This window comes from Lathamus discolor, chromosome Z (genome assembly GCF_037157495.1).
Source record: "Lathamus discolor isolate bLatDis1 chromosome Z, bLatDis1.hap1, whole genome shotgun sequence".
NCBI lineage: Eukaryota > Metazoa > Chordata > Aves > Psittaciformes > Psittacidae > Lathamus > Lathamus discolor.
In genome coordinates, this window is record NC_088909.1 from 92390879 (window position 1) to 92416951 (window position 26073).

The 26073-nt window shown below is 39.0% G+C and overlaps 1 protein-coding gene across 2 annotated transcripts in view; it reads left to right on the forward strand.

Annotated features, from left to right (window-relative positions):
• PLPP1 (phospholipid phosphatase 1) overlaps positions 1 to 26073 on the forward strand; it is a 58005-nt gene that overhangs the window by 24822 nt on the left and 7110 nt on the right. The window contains exons 2-4 of one of the 2 annotated variants that reach the window (XM_065662300.1): positions 3356 to 3507; positions 6830 to 7110; positions 23001 to 23058. In XM_065662300.1, the coding sequence (XP_065518372.1) occupies positions 3356 to 3507; positions 6830 to 7110; positions 23001 to 23058 (491 nt within the window). The remainder of the gene's footprint in view (positions 1 to 3355; positions 3508 to 6829; positions 7111 to 23000; positions 23059 to 26073) is intronic. The other variant, XM_065662299.1, reaches the window with a different exon arrangement.

Sequence of the window (26073 nt, forward strand, 5' to 3'; positions counted from 1 at the left end):
ATGTAGTTCTGTGACTTTAGTTTGCAGTTTAACAGTGTTAAGTCAATCTGATCAATTTTACTGTAATCTGTTTTTTAACAACTTAAATCTTTCACCTCATGCTTTCATGGAACACGTCTCCTTTCAGCACTGAAATGTGCTGAGGACAGCGATTAGACAAATGACTGCTGGAATTACTTTTTTGAATCTGTTACACAGGGGAAACTGAAGAACAACCTCATGAAGCTTGCTACATAAGCTTTTTCAGCAGTACTGTATTCCAGTGCATAGCTCTTCCAATTAATTGCTACTTCAAACTAGGTAAATACCTAGAACTTTTTGACTCATACTTGATTCATACCTGAATTTTGCTGGTTATGTCCTCAGGAAACTTTATCAAGTTATCTTTCTTTATTAGCAAAGTGGGATTGGCTTCAGATAGGTTAAAAGAGATGGAAAAAAAATATGGAAGAGAAGGCATTTTAATAACTTCGTTTTAGGTGGTTCTTACTTAAAAAGCAAAACAAAAATAAACCTTGAGTTGTTTAGTATTTTGTTTGTATGATCTTGATACAGGAGGATGTGCACTCAATTACAGACTAATTACATCATAATATCAATATTGATGAAGAGTGAGCACGCATTGCAAGCCATTGCTTTCTATTTCTAATTTGGCAGCAGCTAATTACATAAAGAAAAAAGCCCCTCACAAGACCTGAATAACCCTACCACTCTGAAAATTTTATCTCCCACCTTGAAAAGCTGAAACATTCAGGTATGGATAGAAGGAAATGAGGACGAATCCACTGTGACACCTTTATTCACAGAGCAGGTCTTTAAAAGGATGATGTAGAGCTGGTGATGTGATGTCAGTGACGCCACCTACCTTTGATTGCAAGTATTTGTGGCAGTGTGCTGAAGCTGTGACAAGGTTTTTCTAGGTTGAACTTGATTTTGTGAGCACCTGATTTACCATGATGCTTAGAACTGCCTATTCTAAAGAAGTAAACATGTAAGAAATTGAGAGACTGTTATTTGTGCAAGCCTCATTCTCCAGTTCTGGAGATTTAAAAAATAAACTTTCCTCAAACGTATGGCATTGAATCTGGTGTTAGTATGCGTGTAGGGCAAAGTATGAAGTTTTCATTCCATATATACATTGTAGAATAAATGGCATTGGAAACACACCATGGAATTATTATTTTGACAAGTCATCTTCCATCATCGTTACTGCACACTGCTTCTAAACAACTGGTGATGTTTCATGACATGCTGTCACAATACCAACATGAGTGAGGGGAGGGCAGAAATGAGGTCTGGGCTGCAGTGTTTTGCATAAACCCTGCCATGCTTACTATTAGGAGAAAGAGAGAGTGATTTCTTTTTTCCCTTTCTGGTAGGAAAGGCTGTGTTTTTGCACTGTACAGCAGAGTCTGGCTCCAGAGCCCTGTGCTGGCTGGTGTGTCTGAATGGTTCACTGTTTTGGCTAGGCTCTGGCTTGGCTCTTTGCCCATCCTACTGTCCTTCTGCTTTTGTTGGTGTGCTTGGACAGCTTCCAGAGCTAGTGTAGTCCCACTGGCACAGAACTGGAAACAACTTCCCTTCACAATGACAGTGGATTTTTTTTTTCCTGCCATATTTTTTTTCCATGCTATTTTACTTTATTACTGTAACAGTACAGTAGATACTTGATTGTGACTGACTTTGTGACAGGGTTACCTGGAGTACATTAGCACTATGAGTGTAATGCAGTTAACTGCAAACTCGAGTTACTTCAATAAAATTTTCGCCTTCTGTTTTTAAGATGAAGTATTCTTTTAAGAAGCCGCTTTATGGTGTAAATTAAAAAGAAAAAAAGTAGTGTTTGAATTAAATATGTTGTGAATTAAAAGACCAGTCATTGGTGAAACCAGAGTATGTCTCATTTGTGATAGGCCCTGGAGTCAGGATTAGTTTGGAGGATTTCATGGGTAGACGTTAAAGGGGGAAGATGGTTAAAAGGACCCCTGGTCTTTTCCTTTTTTTTTTTTTTTCAGTTCTCATAAATCCTGACTGCGTAACTTAGTGTTTCCTCTTACTGCTTGGTTGGTATCTTTTATTTATTTTATATTTTTTTTACCTGCCTTTCTTTTCTCCTGTTCTTTCTATGTTTCCTTTTGTTTGTACACACTTACTTGGGGCTAGGTGTGTACATGGAAAGGAAGAGGTGGGCTAAACCTTGACACCAAGGTCCTGAGAAGAGATCTGTGACTGCAGCAACATCTTTCTCTGGCAGGAAGGAAGGTGGCTGGTTTTCATCCTTCTGATGCCATACTGGTAGATTATGAGTGTCTTCCCCTGTATGATTTTTGTTGTCTGTCTCCAAACAGGTATGCATTTTATGTGCAGTACTGCTGAATTTTGAGCACAAAATCAAGGGCTTTTAAGCACTTCAATGTCAGTGAGCTGGATATCCCTAAGTTAAAGGGGACTGTTTTGTTGAACATTCCTGTTAGTCCCCCACAGACATTTCTTTCTGAGGATATTCATCAGAAGTAGTTGGATTTCTCATCAGAAATAGTTGAATTTCACATCAGAAAACAGATTGACATATGTACAGCATCTGCACAAGGACAGAGGATCAGAGGTTTAAATTGTGATTGTTAGTCTGTAGTGCTATTTTAAGCTGGGTATTCAAATGACTGTTTTGGTTAGTGTTGCAGGTCTTTTGAGGTGCAATAGCAGAAAACATTGTGTGCCTTAATCTTATGTCGAGTTGAGTTCAGGATAAGCCAAAGGCTTCCTGCTTTGTGGAAGAGAGGGGAATAAAATCTCTGTGCCCTGAGGTTGTAGGGCTTGTGCAGTGACCAGGTTGTTCCGGGGAGCTATCCAGTGTATGCAAAGTGAGGGGATTGAATGCACGTGTAACTCCTTTTTTCTGTATCTTCCTGAAAACTCCCTCTGCACTTGCACTCCCTGAGAAGCACCCCCTTTCTGCTTTCATAAAATGAGATTTATGCTCTTCTGATTGTAAAGTTGTCCAGAGAAGGTATAAAGGGGCAACTGCTGCTCATGGGAATATAAAGGAATAGTATATATTTGTGGCAGTAGCAGCAGAACTGAATAGTTTACTCAATCATGGTTTTGGCATGCTTCCATGCTTTATGTGCCACAAATGCCAAGGTCAGAGGAACCCTGTCCTGCTCTCCTTCATTCAGTGATCCTTCCTGGGAGCTACAAAGACAAGGCAGTGGTCATTGGCCAAAGGAAGTGCATAACCTCCTAACTTGCTTCATGCCAATTGCTCTTTATGCATTTCTCGTTGGAAATGTGGGGGTATAATCATTGCTAGAGTTTGTGTTGCTTTTGTAATGTATTTTTTATTCCTTTTTGCTAGCTGGCTTGCCTTTTGCAATTCTCAGTTCAAGACGTATACCCTTCCAGAGAGGAGTTTTCTGTAGTGATGAATCCATCCGGTATCCATACAAAGAGGACACCATTTCTTATAAATTGTTAGCAGGAATACTTATTCCTTTCAGTATAATTGTTGTAAGTTAAACTTTTCTTCATTGCGTTTGGTTTCAGTGGGGTTTGGGAAGAGGGAGGAGGGGCAATCTGTTCATACAGACTTCTAAAACTGTATTCTATAGGATTTCTCGACTTTAAAATCATGTCCTCAGACAAGCTGCTAAAGCGGGAGAAACAGTGTTCTGACGAGAATAACCAAAAGATTTTTTTTCAATTGAGGTGAAACAACTACAATTATAGAACAAAAAAAGAATACCTTAGAACTTGGGTGACTTAATTCTGTAGTCTGAGAGGTAAAAACTTTTCCTCCCTTAACATATCAGTTAAGAGTAGCACTAATGTATTTTAAATTACTGTCTCAAGCTTTTCTATCTTGGGAGCTACTACTTTCAGAATATGAGCTTGAATTATAGTATTAAGTTAGCATTTTTCTGTTTCTCAGAATCACTGGAAATACTTCTCTGTGTGAGTGTAACAACAGATACTCTTTCACAGAAAAATAATGGGTTCCAGCCAGATTTTACCAAAAGCATAACCAGAATAAAAAGAGTAAGTTATCCAGGGAGCTTTTCAGTGGTTATTTTGCTGAAGGCCATGATAAAACACTGGGTCCACTTGTGTTTGAATTAATGCTGTGGCTCACTTTCATATTGCACCTAACCTGGTTAGAAATGGGGCACTGTTGTTCCCTCCCCTTCACGCCCAGGTCAGTGAGCTGGAGAGACTGGCTCTCTAACAGCCAATTTGGAATCTCCCTTGTAGACTACACCTTCTTGCTCAGTTGTACTGGCTCATGTGTATAGGGACTCTGTATCCTTAAGATGTGCTTACATGTTATCAGCTGAGCTACCTTAATAGCTTACTGTGGAGAAAAGGTGTGGTCCCACTGCCTTTGCCACCTGTGGTGGCTTGTCTGAAATTCCTTGAGCTGCTTTGAGCTAGATTGAGCAAAATAGCTCCTGGAAGTATACAACATCAGTGCTGGGGCAAAAAGTGGTGGTGGGCATGGGCAGCGGGGAGAGCTGGGTGTCACCAGTTAACCACTTTGTGTCCTAAGTCTCATGGGACTGCATTTTAGTTCCAACGATGGCCCTTCAACAGTATCTTCAGTATCGCTGTGTGGGTGTACTAAAAAGCTCCAGATTCCACTCCCAGCTCTGTGTTGGGTGACATCCTAGCTCGTCAGAGCTACACTTTGAGCAGAGTTAAAACTTTTATGCTAGACAAGATTTTTAGGTGTGTAAATATTTATCCAGGTATATTTTAGGAATCAAAGCTGGAAAAGGAGCAGCTATACGTAAACCTTAGTACTGACCAGCTGTTTCTCTGGGATAATGGCTTAAAATCACGTTAAAATTATTGCAGTCTAGTCGTTTCTTGTGTAAGGATTGCACGGATTTTTTTATCTAGGTTTCAACATAAAGGCTAGCTTGTAGCTTATATTTGTTCCTGGGTGGAATTTTTCTTTTTGTAACTCCAGAAATGTGGGGCCATAACTCTACTTAGTTTTCCTTTTCTTCGGAAAAACTGCTTCAAAAGCCTATGGAAACACTTCCAGAGCAGATTAAAGCTTTTTTTCTGTTTTGTTAGTTCTGTTAACTGACAAATCATTTATACTGGAAGACCCTGCTTTTTCAGATATGACTGATCTTTTTTTTTTAAACTGCTACTATCACTGGTAGTCAGTGCTACCTAAGTGCAGCAGTACATGGTCACAGCTGAAGTCCATCTAGCTTGTTACCTCATTTCTAGCAGCAGTTAAACCAGATGATTCAGGAAGAACATAAGAGCAAGTGAAGACTGATGTTTTGCCCTCAATATTTTGCTACCAGCCATTTGCAGCTTGGGGACTTCTGAGTCAGAAAAGGCTTAAGTGAATTATGTAACTTTCAGTGGGTGTATTTCCTTTGAATTCATCCAGCCTCCATGTGAGCCTACATGAACATTTACTTAACAAAGTTGCCACCTTTCGGTTGTGAAATCAGACTTTTCTGTCAAGATTGCTTTAAAGGCAGATGGTAAAAGTAAATGTTGATGTCCTTTACTCAGTGCTCAGTCAGATTATAGAAGATAAATAATCTACCTGTGTCCAGTGAAGTAGCTGCATTGAGATCACTTAATTTTTAGTCATCTCAACTGAGATAAGTGACCTTTTTGCAGGTTTTGTAGCAGTGTTCTTGAAAAGAGATGAATTATTTACGAGTCATAGCTGTGGTATTTCTGTTCAGCTGTCTTCATTAAGAGGTATATTTTCCATAAGAGCTTACCAACATCTACTTTACTGAAAACTTTCTCTGCTTCAGTCCATGTTTTGGTATGGTGCAGGGTGTAAAACTGAAGTGTCATGCATCTGATGGGATTGTCCCTTTGCCTTAATGTGCAAAGCTGCTGCCAGCTGCTTTGTCTGCCCAGGTGTCAGAGTGTCTGGTAACACCTTGGTTCACCAAAGCTCTGCTTTGCTGGGATCCCCGAGTTGTCACTCTTAAGTGACTGATGGAGCCATCATTTAATTTGCACAGCATCTTTAACAAGTCACTTCACATACATGCATACAGTCCCCCACCCATCTGATCATCCATATGAGTTGAGCCTTTCTGTACCACGTGGGACCATCTGGTTCAATGTCCAGTCTGTCTAGGGTGACGTTTTGTACTTTGCTTGAGGAAGAACTTAGTTTCTGCAAAAGGCAGAGTTGCAGGAAAACAAAATTAAATCTGCATTTCTGTCGATACTTGATGCACAGATCTTGGACGTGCAGGGTGAAAAATCCTTGGAAAGACCTCAGTAATGCCTGTCTTTCCCTAATCTCATTACTTTTCTCCCGGTAGGATTTAATTTTCCCGAGGAACAGGAATTTTCTTTGTTAAAATAACTGGCCTTCCACACCTGGAAATGAAGACCATTCAGAATAGTCTCTGGCATCACAAAAAACCTAATATCTTTATGATGAAATACAAAAATTTTGCTCAGCAGAAGATTAGCTGAAGAAAAGTCAATGTAGAACAAAATGTTATACTGGGCACAATATTTCTAATTAGGGCATGCCTAATTTGTCCTAATTAGCATAAACATTACTCTTGAGAAGGCTTTGTTTTCACAAGTATTCAGAAAATTGTCATTAAGTTCATAATAAAGAAGGATAAGGTGAAAGGTTTTTTTTATATTCTACGTAAATGTTTCAAGTTTGGGCATGATTATTGCTGACTCTTGGAAAATGTAAATTTGCATCTTAATGTTAATTAAAAATTAATTTCTGAAACAACGTGTGCATATTAATAACAGTAATATCTTTATTTTTAAGCTATTATCTATATTTTAACTGTCGTCCTTATTTCTCTTTCAGATAATCCTAGGAGAGACACTCTCTGTGTTTTGTAATCATTTGCACTCAAACTCATTTGTCAGAAATAACTACATAGCCACTATTTACAAAGCCATTGGGACCTTCATTTTTGGAGCAGCTGCTAGCCAGTCATTGACAGACATTGCCAAGTACTCCATAGGTAGACTGCGTCCTCACTTCCTTGCTGTGTGCCAGCCTGACTGGACACGGATCAACTGCAGTTTAGGTTACGTTGAGAATTTCTCATGTCAAGGAGATAAAGCAAAAATCAACGAGGGAAGGTAAGTCTGACTAACCTTGAATACTTGGTTGTAAGGTCTGTTTCTTGACTTGGGGTGACGACTTTGGTATCACTACTGCATTTTTGTGCTTTTAGAATAAATTTCTTTAATGAATTTTGAACCCTGTCTAGACACTGGGATTTTTTTTCCACTTTGTGGAAACTTGTTTTATTAATGTAAAGAAGAATGCATAAATTATTGTATATTAATTTCTGCCTTTTTTTTGCAAAATGTGGATGATACTCAGTTTTGATTGGCTTCTATTTGTTTCTAAAATGTCTGTGCATCCCAATGAAGAGAAGAATTTGAAATCTGCCTTCAAAATTTCATGTGAAATAGCAAGGAAAACAGTTAAAAGTTACAATGAAAGCAAATACATCCAGTTTTTACCCATATAAAAATATGTCAGACTGTTCAGAGAATCTCTTTACTCAGTTTTCTCATTATTAGGCATTTTATTACCTTAAATACATATGTGCCAGTTCAGTCGTAGCAAGATAATGAAGCAAAATGAAGTGTCTGAGACATTGGAGTTTTGTCACTGTTACAAACATCAGTGTTTGAATGCTACTTGAAATATTAAAGTATGTTCAAAGTAATTTCTGCTATTAGAGTTGCTTAAGCTCCCTGGAATCCTAGCTTTAGAGAAACTCCTTGCCACTCTTTTTGCAGAAGATCTATATAACCTCTTAGATCTTTTCTCTGTGTGTGTGTGTTTTAAATATGTATGTGTAGGTTTTGCTTACTGTCCCCTGTGCTCATTGGCTCCTCTAGTGTGTGTCTCCCCTATGGATCTCTCAGTAGCAGGCATGGTATTCCTCAGGAGCCAGACAAGTCTTGCATATTTATTTAGTGGAGGACCAGGTCCTGCTCCAAGTCATGCACAACACCTGTTCAAAGGTGCCAGGACAGTTTGTATTTTGCATGGCTGTTAGTAGAAGAGCAAGTGCATAATGACAGGTAGGTAGTATGGCAGATAATGTTTCAATGAGAAGAACTCCAACTTTTCTATTTACTTCCTGCATGGAGTTTTTCCTCCAATTAAAACAGTAAGATTAGTGTGAGAGATTAGTGTGCTTCAGTGCAGGTTTTTTTTCTTTTGTATTACTGATACCTATAACTGTGCTTATAAGGCTTATTTATGTATTCAATGGTGTAACTTTTATCTATTTCAGGAAAAACGTTGCATACTTCTTAAAACGTGTAATGGTCACTTTCTATGTGACTGTCCACTGCAGTCTGGAAAAATGCAGAGTAAACAAAGGAGGATATTTATGAAATGTGGAAAACAAAGAATTTCTAATTGGCATAGCTGTCAAGACTTTAAAATGTTTCTGACTTTTCAACGATCTGACGCAGTAGAACACCTTGGTAATTGAAATAAGGGATATGCTAGCTCCCACAAGATACTGAGTTGTCTTTGTATCATGTCAGCTTTGCAAATTTTAGTGTAGTGAGTTAGCAGAATTGCCAGAAACTAATTCTTAGAGCTTAAAAGAAGATAAAATGGTAACTTACAGCACAAGAGGTGGGAAATGCAGATTTTGTTGTACATTACATTGTGGCAAGTGTAAAATGTTTTCTCTTGCTTCAAATCACTAAGAATGGTATTTTTACTATTCTGTTACTGTGAAAAGATAGTTAAGTACCAAATAGAACGAATCTTTAAACAAAATTGCACTTGCTGAGGTGCTTTTTTGAAACAGAATTGTGTGCTTTTAGCATTAAACTCTGGAGTCAAAATTCAACTTGGGCATAGATCTGAATCTTCAGTTAACTTTTAAATGAGTCTAAAAATGCTTTTCAGCTGTAAAGAGGGAAAAGAATAAAATTTGAGTTGATTGTAATGACTAGAGGCCTGTAAGTTATGGTTGGAGGATTAGAGAGTTTTGGGCCAGCATCATAGCATATTTTGTTCCAGTACTGTTTTAAGCAGATCTGAGGTTTGCAACACTTGGCATATGTCTACTATATAGTAACATAAGGACATAAGAGAAAGATAATAATTAGTCTGTTATTCATTAGTAACAGTAGTATTAAAATACGTGCTAAAACATAAATATGCTTTATCATGTGTATAAAACAATGGACTTAAGCTTGGTTGTCTAAATTGATAAAATGCTTATGGCCTTTGGTTAGTTTGAGTAAGATTTTACATTCCTACCTGAGCTTAATAAACTAGTTCTTGTTGACTTAAGCAACTTGTCTGCTCTGTGTTATGTTGAAAACAGAGTCCTCTTCAAGTTTAAACATCTTAGCTTCTCCTTGACCATGTTTATAGTGTGCTTGCACTTTCAGTACTATTGGTGGTTAAGTTGAGGATCGTAAGCACTGTTGTGTGCTTAGTAAATCTCATTCATATTTGTTGAACAATGCATGTATTACTTGAAAGTATATAGTACTTGCAGATCTCTAAAATATGCATGAAAATCACTAGTTATATTAAAAAAAGCAAGCTACATAAACTATTAGTATTAGAAACTGTCTGTTTTTCTTTTGTGTCTCTTTGTAAAACAGGCAGTATTTGGCATTTCATTTTAAGCTAGCCACAGAAGTTTGGTATGAGCTACTTCATGGCAGTTTTCTTAGGGTGAATAACTTGTACTGAACTGCATTCTTAAGCTTTTATGAAGGTGTTGCAAGGTCTGATGTCAACTAGTTTTGTGTAGAGCTCTGTAATATTCAATTTAAATAAATACTAAGAGTAGTAATTCAGTAAAAAGGTGCTTGAACTGTGAAGGTGAGTTTTCTTTTGAGTATCAAAAAAGTAGTTCTTAAAGCACTTAAAATACTTATCTTACTCAACTGTGTTAAAACTGTAATTGCACTGGGCAGAAGGGTACAGAACTTAATATGAAGTATCTTTACTAGGAGACAGTTGTATGTTTTAGTGTTTTTACAAAAATAAGTTTGATATACAAGCACAAGTCTTAAGTGCCTATGAATGGATATTAAAGCCAAGAGGTCCTCCTGTCACTGGTGCTGGGAATTTGCATGTCACTTTAAGTATACCAATGGTCAGCGCTACTGGGTTGCCTTTAAGGTACTTGCTTTGGCATCTATAAAGGTAATGACTTGCCAAATGCTTTTTCAAATCAGCAACATAAGGTGCAGTAAATACATACGTGTGCTAGGCTGTATCCCTGATCACATGGCAGTGTTTAGTGAGCAGTCTCTACTAATCGCTGATCTCTTCAGCTTTTGCAGCTTCTGTTCTTGTTCAACTATCCTTCACTTTTGGCTTGCTGCTGCTTGCCTTTGCCTGGCTTTAAGTGGATTGGCAAGCTACCCAGATTCCACAAAGAGGAGTAGGCAGAGAGGACACTTAAAGGACAGATTATGACTTCTCCATTCCTTATTGGTAGCTAAGGCATACTTCCTAAACCTGTCTGCTCTATCCAGTTCATTGCAGATTGTTTTTGCATCCTGTTTGTTAGTATTCTTGCACCCAAAAGAGTTAATAGAAATCACAGCAGTAGGAGCTGTGAATTATTTTACTGTTCCTCTGCTGAGCGTACTTTGCTGCAACTGCAGTCTGAAATGAGATTTGTAAACAGTGAAGCTTGAATGTCTAGTAGAATAACAATAGAACGCAGCTTATATTTTCCTCTAATACATGAATTGTGGGATAAGTCTTCAACACACAAAATATGTCTTTGTTGTTAGTATATCCTATGTTGTTACTATATCCTATGTTGTTACTATATCCTATGTTGTTAGTATATCCTATGTTGTTAGTTGATTGGTCTGGAAAAATACTTCCGAACTTAAAGATGGTGATGGAGTGCCTTCTAACTGTATGGTTAGATGTCCTAATATATTGTGTGGTGATGTTAAGTGGTTGCTTCCTACTCATTTTGGCAGTCATGAGTTGCTAATTCTACCTTGATCACCTTTGTGCAGACACGCATTGGTAATCTCTAAGTGCTAGGATCTGGAATCCAGGAGACATGCTTGACCAGGCCAGCTTGAACCTGGAAAAGGTCAGTCTTAAGTGTGTCTCTAAACTTGGATTGTCATCTTACCCAAATAATGGGTATTTTCTTACCGCTTTTAAAACCCAATCTCAAAGACAGTAAACGTGGTTTAAATAAAGGTTCTGTCAATATTTTTTTTTTTGAGGAGGGATGTTAACTTACTGACAGCAGTAGGATTTTCTCTCCAGTTTTATGAAATTCTTTCTACGAGCAGGTAAAAAAGAAAAACCCCAAACCCCCTAAGCCTCCTTCCCCTCCCTCACCCCCCAACAAAAAGACCCAAACTTGAACAAAACCTCCCCCAAAACAACCTTAAAGAACCCACAGAAACCAAGCTTTGGTATTAAATAGTTGTTTAGTAATGCAGCAGGTGCTATATACAGCTTACAGTATTTTTGGAACTTAATTTAGGATTGTGCTGTAGTTTTCAGATCTATTATATGGCATGTTATAAACTTGGCAGCACAAGCAGCACATTAAATACCTTGTGTAAAGGTCAGGTGTATGGAATCTGACACTTTAAACTTACATTTATAATTATACACAAAATGTTAAAAATAAATATTGCAACATGAAGTATGCAGTATTTTTACTCAGTCTCTGCTGAATAATTTCACAGGGTCAGCAATATGCTAAGGTGGAAATAAATTCTAGTTACGGCTGGTGCAAACAATGCCTCCCTAAAACTTCAAAACTTGAAAGCATACTTGCTTAAATTTCCTTGGAATCACTTCCTGCAGTAATAATGTAGAAGAAAAGTAGGTTTGTAGTATTAATACTTGATAAGGAATGTGAAATAAAACTTGCCAATGCTGTGTTGAACATACAGCCTCTGAAAGCAAAAGGCTTGTGATTAGTGTGTTCCTGTTCTCACATGTTCAGTGTACCTGATTTGCTGCTTTTGCCATAGTGGTCACAAAAGTCTCTGCAGAAACTAATTAGGGCCAGTGAATTTATTAGGTACAAGTTTAAGAATCCATTCAGATTGCTGGCAATTGGGTTATGAAATTATTCTTTGTAGTTTTGGATTAACATAAATCTGTATTTTAATACTGGATTTCAGGATGATCGTTACCTGCAGATGATGGTAGAAAGTATTTTTTAAAAAAAGTCCTAAAATGTCACCAGAAAAAGTATTAGAACATTTCAGAACATAAACATGCTGGCTTCCTAAAAGCAAATGTTTTCTGCTCTTTCGATTATACCTTAGAGATACCTTATAAAATTCCGAATCTTTATTTTCTGAAATTTTCATCAAACCTTTTCTTACTGTTGAATTGATTCTTCCACCCCCCCGGTATTGTTAATGTTCACATCATCTTGAAGACTCTGGAGACCTGTGTAGCTGGATGGTTAGGAAGCCTTTATGTATATACAGGAGGGAACCTCTGGAGGTCATCTGGTCCATCCTCCAGTTTAAAGCAGAAATTACTGTAGAGTTCTGACACAGCCCTGTACAATCCTGATCCTTCAAAAAACTCTGGGGGTGGAGATTCCACTGCCTGTTAGGAGAATCAGTTCCTTCAGTCTTTCTTGCCCATCTTCTAACCATCAGGCCCCTGCCTCCCTAGCATGGCTTCTTAAAGATATCCAGACAGCCTCATCATGGCATCTCTTTACTGGTTGCACTGGACTGCCATCCATTCTTGTGGACTTGCAAGTGCAGCTTTAAGTAAGCATAGTTAGATCTTCTTTGACTAGACCCTTCTCCTTTGAACTTTACTACTAGGCATGAAAATCTGGGAGGCTGAAAAAGTCTTGTTGGAAAAATACTTCAAAATCTGAAACAAAGAGGTTATCAAGCACCTTCTGATTTTCTATTCCCTTTGTCACAGCATAGCTAACCCAGTCCAGTGGTGGGATCATTTATCCTTGTCTCTGTTTTGCTGCTGACCTACCAGTTGAACAGCTTCATGTTGCCCTTTGTATTCCTCAATAGCGCCAGCTTTGGCCTTCCCAGTTCCTCCTCTGCATGCTTGGGTGATGCTTCAGTGCATGGGTGATGCTTCAGTACTTGTCTATGGTAGGCAGTGTACTCCTACTTCTCATGGTTTTATTTGTATCTAAACTCAGTCAGAAGTTGCTCAAGGCATCAAGATGGCCTCTTGTTATTCTTACTTTTTTTTTCTCCTACAGGATGGATGGAGTATCTTTGTTCTTAGGATGTTGTCCCTGAAATCACAGCGTTTTATGCAACCAGAGCTGTTGCTTACATGTCCAACTAGTTCATCTTTGCACCTGAGTAAGAGAGAGAGCACTTATCCTATTAGGCCTGTCCGACAGCAGTGTCAAAGCTATTGAATTACTTATCCCCTGCCATGTTTGCTCTTCCAGTTGTACTTTTCTGCATACCCTTTATAGACACAAGATGCTAGAGTTCTATGCCTCTAGCCTCCAGAAGTTTTAATTTGGTACTTCAGCGTCAAAGATTAACTAGTGGATTCTGACACATCTTGAGCTTTTTCCTTCTCACTTCTCTGTACAACAATTACTGCGTAAGCCTGAAAGGAAGACTTGTCAATTCTTCATGTTACTCAGCCTTGGGCAAAACTTAAACCCTGGCCCCTAGCACCTAAGTGGGCTTCCCTCCTTGTTGAGCTTCTCTAATGACTTTGCATTTTCCTACCTTGCTGCATACCTTATGTTGAGTGAAAAGGAGAAGGGTCAGCATGTAATTTAATTTCTTGAACCCTTCAATTCCCTTTTACTCCAGAACTTATTGAATTCTCATTTAAAGTGCAGATCCAGTCTTCCTGTCTTAAAATTATTTATGGTTGTTGAGGTTTTGTTGGCTTGTTTCTGAGACATAGATGTGAGTGCTTTCTGTCTTCTTCATATATGAGGTCTGCTCCAAACTGCATTTCATAAATGCTAGATGTATCTCTTTCTGATGGAATTTTATTGTCCTTTCAGGCTGCAACTGAAAAATCTGGACTGAATTTCAAATCTGGGTAACTGCTGGGTCCAGCTTTTCTTTAAAAAAAAAGATTAAAAAGAAAATTGGAAGTACTCCTGAATGCAGTTCAAAACTTTTTTTCACATTTTTGAAACTGAAATATTGCCACTAGTTCCATAACAAAGTATTTTCAATGTTATGCAAGTAAACAGTTCAGGTTCCTACTTCTGAAAATGGAGAGAGTGGTATTGATTAGAGCAAAAAACCACATATAGCAAACAACCCACTCTGCACTTTTTTTCATGCTTTTTAAAATGGAGAAAGCGGAGGTATTACATGCAGCAATGTTCTATAATCTTCATGTAAACCAAGCAGCTTTTTTAATTCCAGGGATGTAAATTGCTTAATTAGCATGCTGCTGCTATTGGACACAGAACAGTTGCAGATGGAAAGGCATAAACATGTTATTTCTCGGTTAACACACCACAAAGTTGGGAGTAGAAAGTAAGGGCTCGGGTCTTTTCTAGAGAAGGATGTGAGAATGTCTAAACAGTATTTAAATTTTAGCTATGATGCAAAGAGTATGTGTGTATTATGTATGTGCATACATACCATGTCTTGCATAACCTCTGTTTCTGAGCAAACAGAAGGTGGTGAAGGTGATTTGCAAATGAGTACTGACAGTGAATGATGTACTTAAAGTGATTACCTTAATTCTCTTCTATAGTGTATAAGGAATTTGCTGTTAAAGGTTTTTGTAGCTGAAGACTGAGTCACACTGTAAATCAGTTCTGAGGAAGGGCATGCTTTAATTTGTCAGAGCCCTAGAATCAAATTAGAAAAAAAAGTAATTATTTTTTAACACCCCCCCCCCCCCCCCCCCGCAATCTTTGTTCTCTAGGACCGAGGCATAAAAAGGAGGAGGAACAGAGCAGTGGTATGGGTATTCAGAAGAGGAACTGGATGCCAGCATGTTCATTTAGGCCACTAATGCTCTCTTCTTGTAGTCAAGCTAAATGTGGTTGCAGTGGGCAGTACAGTTTGCTGATTTATCCTGTTGCTTTAACACTGGTTAAACTAACCTCCATCAGCACACATTCTTGTATAGTGTGAAGTTTTGTTTGTTGGTTTGCTTTTTTGTTTGTTTGTTTTCATGTGTAATAGTCTTGTGTATGTGCTAAAGGGCCGTAAATCAACCTGCTCGGGCTTCCTGAGTTTACTACAAATTTTTCTTGGATGCAGTGCTTATTGCATTTTATCTGAGCAGTTCAGTTTGTTACAATAATGCAATGAGCGACTTAAAAGTATTTTTGTTAAATTATCACTTTTTATCTTTTCCACTGAATACAGGCGTTAGGGTGGAACCTGGAAGTTCAGCATTCTGGGTCTGGAGGAGCACTGATAACATAGTGACTGGGGAGCTCCACGGAGCTGTCCTTTCTGGTTTATTCCTCAGCTCACTAAACACATACACAAAAGTGAAACCGTTGACCCTGAAATATTAAGCCATGTTTTACAAGTCTAGCTGCTTCAGAGGCACTCTGTGCAGTCTGAACTCTGTTAGGCTTCGAAACAGACTTCATGCAGCTTGCAGGGATGTGTATGTGTGTGTGTAACTTTCTCTGAAGTGAGTTTCACTTTGGATAGTTGAAGGTCTCTAATTTCAGTCTATCACTTTGTTCTGTTTGTGGTAACAGATAATGCATCTATTAAGTTTCATAATTATAATTGTGTTACTAATGTACAGATTCATGTTACAATTTGCATGTCTGAAGGAAAAAAACAGTTCCCTACTTCATTTGATGTATTGCTCCCATGCTGACTGCTCTCAAAACAAACTGTGTGTAGTCTGCCATTGCAAACTCAAAATGTAATCTTCAAAGGAGCTTTTAGGAAACTAGAGCTGACTGTTTTGAACTTTTAATTTATTTAAACACTATTGCCAAGGTGGTGCTCTTTACCAGTCATTTGTCAGGAACTTTATTTCAAGTTTGTTTCACAGGTTGTACTTATGTGTGCTGGTGAGTGCAGTTAAACCATGCAGCAACTCCCAGTAGCTGGGCACCTGTGCCAGATGGACAGTACGGGGGTAACCTGCGTAACTTTGCTTAGCAATTTACCCGAACTTTTGAAACTCTCACATTTCTATGACACCTACACCTTCAAAACTGTGACTGTTTAAAAATAAAAAACACCAAAAACCACAAGCTTCATACATCCATTTTAATTGAATACTTTCATTTTCCTCTGTTTTATTAGATAGCCTTTGCAACTGGTTTGCTTTACACTTTTTAAACCTAACCCAAGAGACCAGGCTTTTGCTTCAAGTTAACCCATCTCTATGAAACAATTGTTCCTGTCTCCTCTTTCTCTCCCTTCTCTCTCTTCCCCTGCACATTTCTCAGTGCTGGGAATATTTCTATGATGAAGTGTTAATTTTGCATTAAACTGACTTAGCTTGTATGAATGTTCCAGTATTTTGTTTCAAAACGTCTTAAACCTTTGTCAAAAATCAAACTGCACTTAATTCAGCATAACTAAATGGATTACTTATTTAATCTGGCAGTTTCTAACAGCACTGTGGATGAGAAATTTCTCTAAAGCTGCTACAGGCTTGTTAACTATGTGTTTGCTCAGGGCATACTGGTATGTTGGCTGCAGCATTCTAATTATTTCTGTTATGGAACTTAAGTGCTCTGCAATACTGAAACTTTTGTGCCCAGGAGTTTTCACCACAGGCTAATTTAGTAGTTTTCAATTCTAAAAAGACAGTAAAAAAATCTCAAGGAGCTTGGGTATGAAAGCAACTGAAAGAGAAGAATGGACAGTTGCATATGTGCACTGTTATTCAGACAATGCAACTTTTCCTTTAAATACTGCTTCTCAAGTTTTCTGTCATTACTGTTATTAGAACATGTAACATGGCTGATTTGGGAATACTACTGGTCCTGATGAATTAATTCATCAATTCTCAGGACTGGATCTTACGCAGGGCCCCTATACTTCATCTTACATGGAAGGAAATGCAAAAATATGGTAGAAAATGAGAGTCTTTAAATATTTAAACTTTAGAAGATTCAAGGCTACAGTGGATGATGAAACAGGGGCTGTACTTGATCTAGAAGCAAAAAGAGCTGCCTTTGCAACAGAAATTAACTGGTGGTAGGGAGAATCAACTCTGAAGGGTGAACTTGCTTTTAACCAATTGAGATGCAGTTCTGCAATCTGGATCATGTTTCTGATCTTGCATCTCCTTTGCCCTGATGTGAATTGGCTCTTCTCAGTGGTGATGAATAGCAATCATTTTCATAACTGAAAATAAAACTTTTAACCCCTTAATGGTTTTCAGAAAAAGCTGTGCTTGCAGTCTGATACTTCAATAGCTTATCATGCTGAAGTTCATTAGAGAACAAAGTTTTTATCCTGTGCTCAGCACACCCTGAAAATATTTGGAAGCTAGCTATGCCTAAGCAAGCAGGTAGATGCATCTTCTCGTTCTTGGCAGAATTTCACTTATTTGCAAAGCTTATGTCAAAGTTAATAGAGTGGAAAAGTCTCCTAAGGTAAAATTTTGGACAAGTCTTTCTCAAACAGTACTTGTAGGAACTGAAATCCCCATAATGCTGACAGTTCTGCAGCCTCCTTTTCCTTTTCCCCTTCAAAGATTACAAACTTCTGTTGGGGGAAGGGTTCTCCACAATTACTAAGCGCTTCATGCCCAAAGCGGTTTCTTAGAGAGGGAATAACAGTCAAATCCCTGATTTAACAGGGATTATCTTTTTTGTTCTCATTCCCTTTATGCAAAATGATAATAACACTCCTGTGACTCGGAACAGCATTATGTGGATAACTTGTGCAGACACGGTTAATGGAACAGAAGCCTGTAATCTGATGCATGTGAGACAAAGGTATTAAGTCTGTAGAAATGTTGGTTTAAAATGTTGGTCCCCCTTGCTGCTATTTTCACTTTTTAACTCTTTCCTGAGAAGGGATTATTAGGGAAGAGGAGAAACAAAGTCCTGATTTCTTTTTTTCTTCCCTGTTGGAGGAGGCTAGCTATAAATGTAGTGGGAAGATAAACTTCTGCTTTGTGTGTTGAGTTAAATTGGGTGAAAAGGTCAAAACTGACAGATGAGAACTTGTTTTACAGTGTTTTTGCAATAAGCATATGCAATGCCATTGTAGGCTGCCAGTTGGTTGGACTCTATAATATTGAGATCCCACATGTCTGTGTGTGGTAATGAATGCCAGGAGTTGGCAACTTCTTCCTCCCTAGATAAAACTGGAATACTTAGAAGTTCAAGATGCAGGTTGACTTCTGCTCATATGAAAGGCAAAAAATTGGAGGAGGAGAAGACTTTTTTGACAGGTTTAGATAATTTACATTATATCTGTCTATTTTGAGGTATTTTAAGACACTACTTCAATTTCCAACAAATTATGCCAGCAGAACTTTTTAACAAGCTTAAAAACCTGGTCAGCCTAGCAGCGAAGACAGTTTTATGTCAGTAGAATAAGCAGGGAACTTAAATTTGTGTAAGGTAAGGTAAAAGAAAAGGTATGTAACTCTGCAAAAAAATGGGTAGTCTTACGTGTTAAGTGTCAGCATCGTCCAAATTTTCTCTCTGCTACTACTACCTAAAGTAGGGCTATGTGCATGTACCCATCACCCCAAATATGATTAGGGAATTGTGCAAGGCACTTAAGTCTTATGTCAAAACACCTTTGTCAATAAAATTATCCATATGGGGATTACTGAACTGGAAAGACTTTAGCAGCTTTTTCCTTTCTGTAAATGTAAGGCTTTATACTTCAGTGTGGGTTTTAAATGCTGGAAGAAAAAGTAGAAAGTGGAGGAAAAACTGGGAATATTGTATTTGGAAAATGGGTTTCTAAGTACTTGAACACATGAACTGCTTGTGCGTTTTATTTAAACATTTCTTTGCAGTAATCACAGAAGCACTTCATTAGAGAGTCCTCAAATCTTTCAGTCCCTGCCAATCTTCAAAGTTGTACTCATGCAGCACTTGAGAAAAGAGCAGGTGCTGTGAAAACATGTTGATTGCTGAGTGCAGACAAAACTGACTTTAAAGAATATGGTGCTTCAGCTGAAGCGTAAGACTAGCACTTCATTAAACCACATCCTCATGGCATTTAGATTCTAGGAATATTTCACTGACAAGCATGTGGAGTTGTCTGGCTTACTCAGCACAGATGTGCAGAGCTACAGCTCTGTCTGGCACTTATTCCAGTCCAGATCAATGAAATGGGTAACATGAATGTCAGCGGAAGCTTTGAGTTGGACTTGGAGAATCCAGAGAACTTGAGGATAGAAGGGACTTGGTTTTATTTGCGTTGATGTGGGAGCGTGCATAACGTTTTGCTGCGCCTCCTCTTTTTCTCTAAGGGATCATTCCATAATTCAGTACTTGTATTGGAAAGATTCCCTTATCATTCAGCCTCTCCTAGGTTTATTGTGGCACCACAAGATAAGCTTTCTTCTGGTTTAGGTGTTTCTACTGTAATTTCTAACACTTTAATTTCTTGCCATTTAATGCCCCAGTGTGCCATATGTATTTAGCTATTTTCTAGTATTGTTTTTACTAAGGCTCTTAATTTCCCTGTCAGACTCCTGTACTTTGCTTAACTGCTTAAACGTGTACTTTCTGTACTTTCTTTTTCATGTACTTTGCATAAATGCTTAAACAGTACCTTCTATCAGGTGGGCTCTGCACGTTAGGCTAAGTTGCCTTTGTGCATGGAAAGGAACAGAACAGAATAAGGCCATCTGTTTCAGACATGCTAATCTGGGATTAGAAATCCTGGCTGAAAGTACTAAGTGATTCACTTCAATTACATCTTTTAGGAATTGTCTGTACTTTGATTATTTTCCCAGGTAATCTTTAAGAACTGTTGTGATTAATTGTAATCAGTCTTATGGTAACCTTTTAAAGCAAGCAGAGTCTTTACTTTTGTCTTTATAATAAAACATGTGAAAGTTGTGGCAAAACTAAGTTTAAAGAAAGCTGAACAGCCATTAAGTCATCTTGTTCTAAGGCCTTTTTGAGTGTCCCGCTGTACTGTAGACATTGGCTACTTTACGCCTCAACCAAGATCTGAAGCTGATTTTGTGTTGTTACTTCAGGCATTCTTCTAACTTGCTAGTAATATATTGCGCAAGTGGAAATAAGTAAAGCATTTTCCTGTTAAAGCCTTGTTCGTCTCGTCAGAAGGGATCTGTGAGGTAGGTACTGAGTAAAAGGCATGGATCTCTGTCTGCAAAGCTGTTGTTTTGATGCCAGACTCTGCCATCTTGGAAACCATCAAAACAAGACTTTACACTTAACCAGCTCTTATTTCATGTTCACTGGATGATGTTCTAATATTAATTTGAAAAAGAATTCCTGAAATCTGATGTGCAAATTCCTACTGGAGTAATTTAGCCTTCATTAGTGAAAGTAGGGGGTTTGAGAGTTGTCTGTACCATATTATTTATGAATTTATTTTCTTGTGATACTTACGTATTCTTAGGACTAGTAAACAATGCTGGCTAATGGCAAGATGGCACCTGCCATATGATCCCAATGCAGCAGCTTGGCTGGTTTGAAGACAGAATATTCTCCTTGTTTTGAGATGACACTGCTTGCGTGCTGAGGAATTGCAGGGAAACTCTTCCATTGTCAAACTCAGTGTTTGAAAGGGTTCTAAGATTTCTTTAATTTGTTAAAGATATGACTGTCCTTAAAGAAATCTAGAGACGACGGTATTGCCAAAGAAATGTCATTGGGATTGCACAATGTACAAGTTGGATCGATACTTTGTCCCAGTTGTATTTCTGGCAATACTTCATGTTCTAAGCACAACATTTTCAGTCATGTACAGCATACTTATCTATGCTTGATGAGAATGCCTTCATATTTTGTAATCTTCAACTTCCAACAAGGCATTTTTTATGTTGGGCTAATACATTCCTAAAACCAAGAACGCCAGTATTCAACAACACCATTAAACTGTATAAGAACTAAAAAACCCGAACCCCCTCCTTAAAGTATTTGTTTTTATTCCTTTTCTTACTTATCAGCCTTCTGAATTCCTTCAGTTGGCAACAGGTTGCCTTCAAGAACTGCAGGCAACGTCATCTCATGGGCAACAGAAATACCCCCAAAATCAGTGGATAAAATATTGGCATAGGTGCCATGAATTCCTTAATCTGTCTTCTGTTCTGTAGAACACCATGCTTTGCTTCCATGGCTCAGAAGACATGTTTATCTGAAAAGAGAGCTCTTCAAAATGCTTATTCTGTTGGCTTTAGTGGACACTTGCCCAGAGATTTCAACTGGTGAAGAGTTAGAGTAGTATAGTAGAGATGTCTAGCTAAAATGTAATGTTAATGGCTTTGAATTTTTCAACATCTTAACACATTGTCAATACAGGTTTTCTATTTAAGAATTTAATTGAAAAATATCTGTTTGGGCATGAGTACACAAATACTGACACACAAAATTCATCTTACTATTTTCAGGATTGCTTATTTAGTACTTCTGAAACAACTTCAGAGTACTTCTCACTGCACTATTAGCAATGCTTTGAGTCAACTATAAACCAAGAACTCCGAAACCTATGGAGGAAATTCCTGTGTGGTTTTCTTTTCTCCCGACAGCTGATGCAGTTTCGTAATGTTACACATGCAAATTAATGCAGAAAGTTTTGCAGTTTCACTTGTGCACAAGATAGTTTTATTGCTGCCTTCGTGGCATTTGAGTAGTGGATGTTTAACTCGGTTATCTAACTGCATATCGGAGCTGACTTCATTAGTCTTCTACAAAGGGTAGAAACATTTCCCTCATCAGGAATTTCCCTGGCCTCAGGCTTTCTGCCTGGCTGAGGCACCAAAACAGGGCCCCGCTGGATATGGTGGAGGGCAATCTAGATTGCCATGAAACTTTTAATTAAGTTGGCCTTGTTTGGGTATACCAAACTCTTAAGCAAGGAGTGCTTTGTTATGTAGCTAAACTGCACAGGAGCCTGGCTGATAGCCTGTCAAACAGCACAGGTACAAGCTCTGTGCATAAAACAGAAAAATACAGCTTAAGTACAGTTTTTCCACTTTTATTTAAAAAATAGTTTTAAGTACAGTCTTTCCACTTTAGACAGAATTAGAATGTCTTTCCATGTTGCCTTCTACTCCTGACAAGAAGTGGGTGGCATTTGTTTTACAGCTTTGACACTCAGCTCATCACAGAAACCATCTGTGCAGGGGAGAATCTTCAGCATCAAATGAGGAGTCCTTTCAGTCTGGACCTGCTAGAAGCCTTTACAAGCTGAAGGCAGTGCTGCCACTCTTTAAATGAGATAGCCACACATGAAGCTATTTCTGAAAATAACAGATATGGGGAGGTGTCGTCTTCTGCAGCTGGCTAATGAACTGCCTTCCTGCCTTTCCCCCTACCCTTCAATGATAGATGATCATGCTCTGTATGAATCAGTATGTTTAACAAAGGTATACATCTGTATACGTGGTATATACATCTAAATATGTGCTGTTAACTTCTGCCTCTTGATGCTGACCAAAGGCTACTGATTTGTCTGGGGTGATTAACTTTCAATGTGTACATTGTGCCGCTGTGACTATTGGATATTATAAATTTTTAAATCATTTATTTACAGTATTCTGATATTTATCAAGAAGATGAAACAAAACCGTTTTAAAGGCCACTTGATTTCTAGCTTTGAGGATGTGTTCCTTTGTTGTTCCAACTTTATTCAAAGCTCTAGTAATTACTAGCCTGATGTGGACATCAAGTGAATGCTGGAACAGGACAGCTGCTGAGTGGTGAAGCCTGTGCTGTTTGTCAAAAGCCATTGTCAGACATTTGATGTGCTTAGAATGCCTTCTTGAAGAAAAAACATGGAGTGTTTGCATTTTTCCAGTTCACTTGTGTAAGACAAATTAGCATCACTGTAGACTGGATGTTGCAAAAGAAAAATGATGAGATGTTTGCTCTCTTTTCTTCCAGACTATCATTTTACTCTGGCCATTCTTCGTTCTCCATGTACTGCATGCTCTTCCTAGCAGTAAGTATGCTCTTTCCATCTAAATGGATTAGTGACCTAGTGCAAAAGTTGCAATATTTACTTGGCTTTCTTACCTTGTCTCTGGCTGAGATAAGAGACGAGTCCAGTACAAATAAGAGGCTTTGTGAAGATTAGGGTTCTACTTTCTTCTGTCCTGTAATAAGATTCTCAGGCCAGAAACTGTGGGGAAGCCTTCATAGGGACATCTGAAGAAGGTTAATGACTCCTGTGCGTGATGATTTTACATTTCTATTAACACAGCATTACTGCATACCAACCTTTTAATTGAATGTGGTCTCTTTATTAAGTAATAAAAAGTTATTTAAAAAAAGGGTGCAGATGTCTTCAAGCAGACAGCTACCACAGGAAGGTAAGGAAGATGGCTCTCTAGTTCTCCCCCTACCCGTGTGGCAAGCCAGAGTGCTGCCTCTGGATCTGCACCAAACCTGAAGCACTTAAAACCTGTTTACCTGAACTCTGATGCTGGCTTCATCTGCTCTTTGCACACTTGGTCCAGCCATGGACTGAGTCATGAGCAGGATGGAATTGTTAACATGTGGCATTACTCACAGGCAGTATTAATCATAACCAGACACTACTGTGCTGGTTTCTGGAGAGACTGGAGGAGTCTGCCATGTGTGCAATACTGGAGAAAATGTACTGTTAAATGTTACTTGCTGAACATGTATACTGTGACAGGTGAAGCTGTGATTCCATAGAGAACGAGTCTTATGAGGAGCAGCTGAGGGAACTGAGGTTGTTTAATCTGGAGAAAAGGAAGCTCAGGGGAAACCTTATAGCTCTCTACAGCTACCTGAAAGGAGGATGGAGAGAGGTGGGTGTTGGTCTTCTTTCCCAGGTAACAGATGATAGAAGGAGATGAAACGGCTTCAAGATGCGCAAGGGGAGGTTTAGACTGGATATCAGGAAAAATTTCTTCACTGAAAGGGTTGTCAAGCACGGGCTGCCCAAGGAAGTTATCAAGTCACCATCCCTGGAGGTATTTAAAGAGCTGTAGATGTGGCATACTTACATGGTTTAGGGGTGGACTGGGCTGTGTTAGTCTGATCTTTTCCAGCCTAATCATTCTATAGAGGTAATGCTTTTCAAAAACAAGAGTACATCTTGGGGGAATCAAAGGAGAAATTCTCTCTCACAGATGGCATAAACCCTGGCACTGTAAAATGAGAAAATTTTGAACTCTGTGGCATGAATCATAGTCATAGAATGGGTAAAGGGACACCTTCCACTACACCAGGGTGCACAAAGCCCCGTCCAATCTGGCCTTGAACAGTGCCAGTGATACAGCAGCTGCAGCTTCTCCGGTCAGCCTGTTCCACTGCCTCACCACCCTCACAGTAAATAACTATTTCCTATTATCTAAACCTACCCTCTTTCAGTTTAAAGCCATTCCCCCTTGTGCTGTCACTACATGGCCTTGTAGAAAGTTGCTCTCCAGATTTCCTATAGGCCCTGTCGCTACTGGAGGACTCCTACAAGGTCTTGCAGAGCCTTCTCTAGACTGTTTTCATAGCAGAGGTGCTCCAGCCCTGTGATCATCTTTGTGGCCTCCTGTGGACTCCAAACAGCTCCATATCCTTCTTATGTCTGGAGCTGAACTCCAGATGAGGTCTCACGAGAGCAGAGTAGAGGGGCAGGATCACCTCCTTCGACCTGCTGGTCACACTCCTTTTGATGCAGCCCAGCACATGGTTGGTTTCTGGGCTGCGAGCACACACTGCAGGCGGCTCATGTTCGTTTTCTCATCGACCAACACCCCCAAGTCCTTCTCCACAGGGCTGCTCTGAATAATATTGATTTAAATCTGGGTCTAAAATAATTTTGTTGGTTAAATAGCTTATATAATATACCTGTTTAAATAAGCAGTAGTTGTAATTCCTATAGCATACAGATCACAGCTGCATTTAACAGGATGTTATCCTGCCATATACCTATAAAAAAGACAGCTGGATCAGTTTAAGGCCTGGATTTTTAGCCTACTTCCTGGTTAGGCTTATAGTTTCTTCTAGTTTCTAACTCATTAGGATATGGAATGAATGAAACCGCAGAAAAAAACCTGTTTGCACACTGTCAGGCCAAGAAGTTGTGCTGGAGAATCTATTTCGAAATTAATTTGGCAGAGCTAGGGGTGTCAGTTTGCTCCAGACGGAGCCGTTATCTCTGGGATGCTCTTGCCAACAACAGCTTCATGTTGAAACTGGGTGAGCTTGAGCTGCAGCAGTATGTGGGAACCCAGTGACCTAATAACAGATGCCAGATCCCAAATTGCCTCTGTCATCCCCTCCCCAGCCTGCTCCTTGCCTTTTGGAGTTAAATGCTGGCACAATCTCTCCTGTATCAACAAACCATCTGATCTTGACTTGGGGAATGGGAGGACGAGCGTAGCTGAGCACCTCTTCTAGCAATGTCCACGCAACCAAACTAGCACCCTTTCCCTTGAGGGGGAATGGTGAAGTTAATCATAAGGTCTTGCTTCAACTTTGTTTTTAAACTTGCATTTGAAAGCTATTGTGAATTAAAAAGCTAAATGTATGGTGTCTTCAGTAGTGTGAATGAGCCCACTCCAAGTGTTGCAGTTGGCAGACATGAGTGCTTCCCTGAGGATCAGATTGTTGTAATGGAGTCAGTCTTGGCTGTAGCTGGCCTGAGCACCTGGGATGAGGAAAAGAAACCCAGCCAAGCTGCCTTGCTATTCTGGGGATGGCAACATGTTTGTGTTGCTTTGCCTTGGGATGAAAAGGGATGATGAGTCTTTGCATGATGTAACTTGAGTGGCTTTCAAACTCCCCCACATTTCATTGGGAAAGAACAGCTTGTGTGTACAAGGACACAGGGAATTACAGACAAGAACAGGAGGGCAATTGGTATTTCAGTGACCTGGGCCAACTGCCTTCTTTTGCAGAGAGATCATAGGCTAAACAAGGCATTAGGCTGCTTTTTGTACTCCTGCTCCTAAATGTGCCGGTCAACCTTTGCTCTTGAAATCCTCCTCTT